Genomic DNA, 7,822 nt, shown 5'->3' with positions numbered 1-7,822 from the left:
TGCTGATTAAATAGCAAAATTTTAAAAAATAACTTAAACTAATTATATTAGTTGATTGTAAAATTTCAATAATATTATAGAGTTAGCCCTATAAAAAATAATTCAATATCATTTTTGGACTAAACTAGCTAACCAAAATGACATAAGCAATGTACAAACATTTCAAACACAGAATACAACCTACAATGCATAAACTTAAACAAAGATCTTAATATATAAATATAGATGGTGAATTGTTATATTGATTGAGGACGTTAAGTTGAAGATGTGGTGTCAGTATATCGCTATGATACATTGATATGTAATTTTTATTATGTTCAATGTTTTCTTATTGTCAGTACACAAATCTTGACATTGAGTTTATTAAGTTGATAGGTTTGGGTCACCTACCTTAATTTTCCTATGTATAACTTGTGGTTTTAGTTTAGTTTATTTCTAGTAAGTGGTGTATTTTATGACTATAAACATAAAGTTGTTTTGAGATTACAGTAGAAGTTTTAAGACATTTAGCCTCTAGGAAAATGGATATTTTAATATATATATATATATATATATATATATATATATATATATATATATATATATCAAATAAATATATAATTAGTTTTAAACAAATCAGTTATTTATAATTATTTTTAGAAAAAGTAAAGGTCAAATAATCTAAACTTTTTTCTAGAACTAAAAAAAATGATTACTAGATAACTTTCTCATTATCAGGTTGTTCTAATCAAACTCTTAATGCATTAACTTCTCCATATGAGCAAAGAAGCTAAAGGCTTCATGGTTCTTTTACATATTTGACTCTTGAAAGTCAAAAGTCAAACAAACAGATCCTATTTATTTCAAACCAAACTAACCAACTCTCTACACTCTCAAACCTCTGTTTTCTAACTCACTTCCCACGGTCACCGCCAACCCTAGCGAATCAGCAATCGATCTCACTTCCGCAATCATTGCAACCACATCATTCAACTTATTAATCGCTGACCCGACACCCTATTTCAAAAAAGAAAAAAACAAGATTAGAAGTCAAAAATTGAGGAGGCCGAAATTTAGACGAATGCCACTAAAAATGTGCTTACTACTCCTGCAGCGCCTGCTGTGATGGCCATTGGTGCGGTAACTGCACTTAATCCGGACGCACACATCACGGGAATCTTAACAGCCCGTGAAATCGAATATACTGCTGCCAACGTTGGACTCGCCTATGTTTTGTCATATTCAGAAGTAACTAATCAGAAACCATAGTAATCATTTTTTTCTAGACAAAAAAAATTTAAGTTTTATGCATTAAAATTACACTTCGGGCGACTTTTGACTTATTAGGCTTGTTTGACTTATTAGCCACTTAATGTTTGGCCGCACGGTGTTGTGAAATCCTGTTTACCTTTTCAATTAAACCAAGAACACCAGGCTTTGACGGGTTAGAGCATTTTCCTCCCTCGGTCTGAATGATGTCAGCGCCTTCTTGTTCCAAAAGCTCTGCCAACTTGGTCTGTAAAAATTAATAACCATAGTTAACGGGATATTAATTGTTTGTAAATACGCATCTTGATTCTTATCAAGTGAGCGGGGGTTATTACTTGATCGGGGAGGCTTAGTGTGTGAGGTACAGTCACGGATAATGTAATCGATGGAAGAATGCTTCGGGTCTTCGTTGTTAAATCCAATATCTAAATATACGCATGAAAAGATTAAAATCTAATAGTAGTAACAAATAATCAGAAACTCAATCCAAACAGCAAAAATTGATTATTAATAATAAGATAACCAAATGCAATATCTAAAAACCTGCTCGGGTGTAAAAACTATGCCCTCATCATAAAATGAATCATAGTTTCCAATCTCCACCTGCATATAACATTTATTTATTTTTAAAATTCAGTTGATTGGATATCATTATAAAAGTTCAAGAGAATTAATACCATTGAGGCTCCAGCTTCTACAGCAGCAAGAAACGCAGATGGATCAACCGATGACACACAAACCTGCACAGTGAAGCAGAAAGAAGCATGATTTAAAAGATATTAAGTTTTCTTAAAGAAGTTGAATTTTGGAAAAATTTGTAATTTTAACATACCGGGAGACGGGTCAAACTGGTGACTAGTTTGACCAACTCTGGATCACAAGCTATGTCCACATGAGTTGCTCCTCCCTGTTAAAAAAAAAACAAAGAAAGTTTACTTGTGGTTCAAGTAATAATAGCTCAAAACCAAATGACACCATGCAAAAATTTCTCAACTTTAGTACCCGAGAAGAACCGAATAATTGAACCATAACCAAATCAGCTGAAAACCGATGGTTGCTCGGTGAGTTTTTTTCATAACCGACATTTTTGGTCTTGTTATGATTATATGTGTATAAATAACCGAACTGAAGAGACACTGAAACAAACCTTTGTATATTTTACTTTTTGTAAATAATATGTTATATGTCAGAAAATTTTGGTTGTAAGTTGTAACTTTTTATAAAAAACATATTAGTTGTCGAACGTGCTCATTCAGTCATTTGTATATTAACAGGACTAATAATAATTTATTTTACCCAAAATATATTTGGAATTATTAATTTGTTAACTGGATCAACCGGACTATCTTCTCCATAACCGAATTAACAAACCGTTCATTACTGAAACCTGCCAGTTATAAAAATCCAAAAACCAAAATATCGGTTATATGTTCGGTTTTAGCTCATAACCGAACCCAACTAATGAACTAAACCATGCAGGTCACACATCCAAATACCACTTTATATCACTATTAAGTATGAATTTATTTTGCTCATCACAAATTGAAGCCAAAAGTTTCTCAAATTCATAATATTAATAGCCATGATTACAAATAAACATATCAAAATGAAAAAAAAGGTAAAAATATAGTTGTAAAAATCCCGCCTAGGTGCCAATAAATCCCCGATTAATCGCTGGTCCTTACCTCACCGACTACTCTCCGATTAATCGCTACTTTTTCAAAATGGTCCAAATTTAAAACTTTATATATATAATTTGGTATATACATGCATATTTGAAAATTTACTTATAATTCTAATCCTATTAATCCCGATTAATCGCGAGTCCCTGCCCCCACCGCCCGACTTGCGCCTAACGATTTCTACAACACTCGGTAAAATAGGCCAAAAGGTTACAACCTTATCAGCAGCGGTAACAACATCAGCAACATTATCTTTGTCAAAATTCTGCAACCCTGAAATTATCTACAAAATTTCAAAAACCCATCAGCTAAATTGTTAAAAATTAATAAACTTTGAAGTTAATAATAAGTAAGACCTTGAGTGCTCTTCTTTCATTGAATGATTTCAAGACCGTTTCTTTAGGTGTGGAAATAGAGGCTTTGGGAATGAAACAAGAATAAGAACGTTTGGGTCTATGAGAGTTAATGGAATTGGATTTGGGTTTCAATTGGGTGTATGAAAGAAGAGAATTGGGTGTGCTGATTGAAGAACAACTCATTGTTGGAATTGAGAGGTAAAGGATAGTGGAAGTTGAGTGCTTTATCCTAAAACCCAATGATTGTTAAAGACAAGATAAATATTAAGTACATAAATATAAATTATTGGAATTTTTTTTAAATTTGATCAAAATTTTTTCAAAATAGTAGTCTTTAGAAAGCTAATCACATTTTGACACGTTATCATGTACGGCTCAATAGGCTTCTTTTGAGCCGACACGAAATAGTACACGCTTGTGTGTATTTTACAGAAGTGTCTTCTTCTGTTGAGCTCAGAGATCGTGAGTTTATTGTGGGTCAGGCTGCGTTGAAGGCGGAAACAAACAAAGTTGTTAAACATGAGAAAACTTGTTTAGAAAATAAACATGTGTTTCTCCAATTTGTTTTTGATACATTTGGTTTTCTGGCCTCGGAGGCTGTGAATTTTCTGAGCAGGGTTCAGCGTGTCGTGCATGGTACTTTTTCGGCTTCCGTTTTTAATAGAATTGGCTGTGCTATTCAAAAGGGGGTTGCGGAGCAGCTTGTTGTCTGTTTGCCGCCACTTTATTGTAATCGTTTTGAGTTTATTGAGAAATCGATTAGCTAAAAGAATAGTGATGTATATCAAATTATACATCTTTTAAGCATCAAATAATCTCTAAAAACTGCAACTTCTATCAAATAACATCGCATAGAAGGCTACTTATCTAAATAAAATGTAATTTCAGGTAAACCCAAGCCAAAAACGAAGAAACAAGCGAAAAGACGAAGAAAAACGGAAGAAAACACAATGAAAATAAGAAACACGCCCCCATGCTTCTGGAAACAAGAAAAGACAAAAAATCTACAAGAATTTAAGCACATGTCAACAAAAGCACGGGGTCGTGCCTCTTTGGCCACGGGGTCGTGGTCACCTCCAGAAAAGACAAAAAGAATTTAAGCACATGTCAACAAAAGCACGGGGCCGTGCCTCTTTGGCCATGGGGTCGTGATCACCTCCAAAATAAGACAAAAGAGAATTTAAGCACATGTTAATAAAAACACAGGGGCGTGCCTCTGAAAGCACACCCCCGTGATGAGTCATCATGTACGATCTGACAACATGCAACTGGGACACGTGGACACAGGGCCGTGCTTAATAAAGCACGGAGCCGTGCTTCTACCTCCAGACAGCCTATAAATAGAGGCTCTTGTGACATTTGAGAAGTGTGCTTGAAGTAGAGTTCTATACGGTTTGCACTTATAAAAACACCCACTTTACACTCATATTGAAGATCTAGTGAGGAGTTTGAAGGCTTGGAGGTTATCATCATCATCCATCATCATCAACACCATCATAATCCATCATTAAGAAGGGAGGTTCATCCACATTTGGTTAGATTGTTCTAGTTTAATCATGTGTTTGTTATCATCATCTCTTTTTATGTTCATAACAATGCTCATTATGAGCTAAACTCCTATTACCATCTATAATCTATGGAGAAGCTTTGTTTTAGTTGATGATTACATGAAACATGTGGTTTAGTTTGGTATAGTACATGGTTATATTGCAATTATCCATTGATGAAGAAATGTTTTATCACTTTAATTCAATACATCAAGGTTGATGATTTATAATCATTCATGGTAATTCATGTTCTTGGAAACTAGAAATGGTAAAAAGAATACTTTGATACTTTATTCAAGATAAAACATGGATCCTTATGTTGTACTTAGAAATGATGAGATATAAGCTATGATCTATTTCTCTAGTTTTGATAATTCTGAAATAGCATTGTTAACACGATTGCTTATGTTATCATACTAGTTAAAGAAATCATATGTTAATGAAATGTGTAGTTATAATCTAATTAAATCAACCAAGGGGAGGTTGTGTGAGTTAACTACAACCACTCGAAGTTGTTAGGAATGGTATTTGAGAAATCGAAGTCAATCCTAATCATTCTACTATAACAAACTGCTTGTCAACTTAAATTGACATTCTCGTGGTAGCATGACATTAGGAAATTATGGACTTTAAAATGCACATGTTACTTTCTTTTATGTCATAGAATATGTTCACTTAGAAATGAGGGACTATTCTATCATATAGTATTAGGATAAGTCTACCACATGTTCATTTAATAATCATCAAGGAATAATGGAGCAGATCTTTGATATTAGATGGTAAACCTTCATCTAATTGAATTACTCACTTAGAAACTCTCTTCTTGTCACCTATATATTATATATAAGTATTTATATTTTATAAAAAGTTTAAAAATCAACCCCGAATTGATTAAAACATCCGATTAAAGTAAAACGACGATTCATTATTAGAAACATTTGTGTCCACGGATCGATACTTGGTTCTTACCAATACTATTCTACATATACGATATGTACACTTGCCTATTTTGTGTGTGTTTAGTCTTAATATAAATCACTTTTATAAATTTAAAACACGATCTTGTGCAAAAGTTAAAACCCCATTCTCTTACATTTATTAACACAGCACGCACCGCATCAAGTTTTTGACGCCGTTGCCGGGGACACGGTACGTTTCTAAGAACGATCCAAGTTTTAATTTAATCATTGTTTGTAATTGTATAAATTTATAAATATTATTTTATCTACTTTTTACTAACTATTAAACTATATAATTTTACGGCTAGCCTAATTTTAACCTTTATTTACCTAACCTTTACCTTTAATTACCTTTACCTTTAATTACCTTTACCTCTACTTTAGCTTAATTAACTTATACCTTAGTTTAGTTTTAGAATAGCTTAGACTAACTTTTAGCTTAACTTTAGCCTAACCATTAGTTTAATCTAAATAATTTAAACCTTGATTTAACCCCTTGTATGTCCTCTATATTCGGACCTGAACTTGTTTCTCCAATTTCTGAACCGGAACGACTCTTTCGTCGACGAACGCGTAAACGGACTGCAGAAACCGTCGAAACAACAAAAGACAAGTCAGTAGACGCAACCACATCAGGAAAAAATCAAACCAAAGAAATGATGGCGGCCCAAAACAACGAACCAAACATGAGCCAGTATGCCAAGCCAACTCTCGAAGGCTACGGCAATGTAGTGGCTCCACCCGAAATCACTGAAAATTTTGAAATCAAATCAAGCACCATTCATATGGTGGAAAATTCAGTTCAATTTCATGGTCTCCTCGACGAAGACCCTATTTCTCATATATCTTGATTTTTAGGAATCTGCGAAACCTTTAAAATCCAAAACTGTTCAAAAGATCAGATCAAACTCAAACTAGTTCCTTTCTCTCTAAGGGGACAAGCCCTGGAATGGATAGAATCTCTTTCCTCTGGTTCCATCACCATTTAGGACCAGATGGTTGAACAGTTTCTCCTCAAATATTTCCCGCCTGATAAAACTATCAAATACCGAGCCAGCATTACCGGATTCCGAACCGATGATGATGAGTTGTTAAACGCAACATGGGAAAGATACAAAAGTCTTCTGAGAGAATGCCCACATCATGGACTAGCGTATGGTTACAAGTACAAACTTTCTTTGACGCACAATCCAGTCAAAACAAACAGGCCATCGGCCAAATCGTCGGTGGAGACCTGAGATCCAAATCACCTAATGAAGCATTTGATGTCCTGGAGAAGGAAACAAAGAAAAGTTTCGCTTACAACCCACCAAGATCTACACCAACCCATAAAGGAATACACCACGTCGATTCCAACACTCTTTTCACCGCACAGCTTGAAGCCCTTTCTAAAAAATTCGAACAACTTCAAGCTAAATTATTGAAAACGATGATCACTTGTGACACCTGTGGAGGGACTCATAAGACAAGTGACTGCAAACAAGTCGTTATGGTCATGGAAGAAGACGATTTCATCGCCCGTCAAAACAACGCTTTCAGCAACAACTACAATCCAGGATGGAGAACCCACTTGAATTTCAGTTGAAAGGACGGAGGTAACACTCAACCCTTACTCGGATTCGAAAAAAGACCAATGAATCAAACCTTTCAGACTAAACCACAATTTCAAGATCAAAGTTCCAGTAGCCATCAAAATCCAAGCTACTCAAAAATTGAAGAAATGTTAATCCAAATCATGACCAAAACAAAGGAAGCAGAAAAGAAGGCCGACTCAAGAGCTGTTGATATCAGCGGAGTATTATTAAAACATGAAGCTGACCTAAAAATTCAACAAGCATCATTGCAGAATCTAGAAACTCAGATCGAACAAATTGCCCGACAATTATCCGAAATACCACCGGCACTCTTCCAAGCAACACAATCACCAACCCGAATGCGACAGCTAACGCTGTTACACTCAGAAGTGGTACAACCACTTTTGCCTCACCAACTTCAGAACCAGTTATGGAGAAGGAATCCCCTGACAAAAC

General features: G+C 34.7%; 1 protein-coding gene across 1 annotated transcript; it reads right to left on the bottom strand.

The window, feature by feature from the left end:
• Positions 1 to 712: 712 nt before the first annotated feature.
• LOC143576851 (uncharacterized protein ycf23-like) lies at positions 713 to 3,530 on the bottom strand. Its single transcript, XM_077060857.1, has 9 exons — positions 3,287 to 3,530; positions 3,148 to 3,213; positions 2,081 to 2,155; positions 1,926 to 1,988; positions 1,792 to 1,851; positions 1,584 to 1,673; positions 1,388 to 1,495; positions 1,083 to 1,205; positions 713 to 996 (listed from the first exon to the last, which is right to left on the bottom strand). Exons 1-9 carry the CDS (start codon positions 3,467 to 3,469, stop codon positions 865 to 867), a joined length of 900 nt encoding a protein of 299 aa, XP_076916972.1. The 5' UTR covers positions 3,470 to 3,530; the 3' UTR covers positions 713 to 864.
• Positions 3,531 to 7,822: the final 4,292 nt, after the last annotated feature.

The sequence above is a fragment of the Bidens hawaiensis genome, unplaced genomic scaffold, assembly GCF_021521415.1.
Source record: "Bidens hawaiensis isolate Kalapana, Puna unplaced genomic scaffold, B.hawaiensis_p1.1 tig00028319_1, whole genome shotgun sequence".
In the NCBI taxonomy this organism is placed as follows: Eukaryota; Viridiplantae; Streptophyta; class Magnoliopsida; order Asterales; family Asteraceae; genus Bidens; species Bidens hawaiensis.
This window is presented reverse-complemented; position numbering and strand designations above follow the sequence as displayed.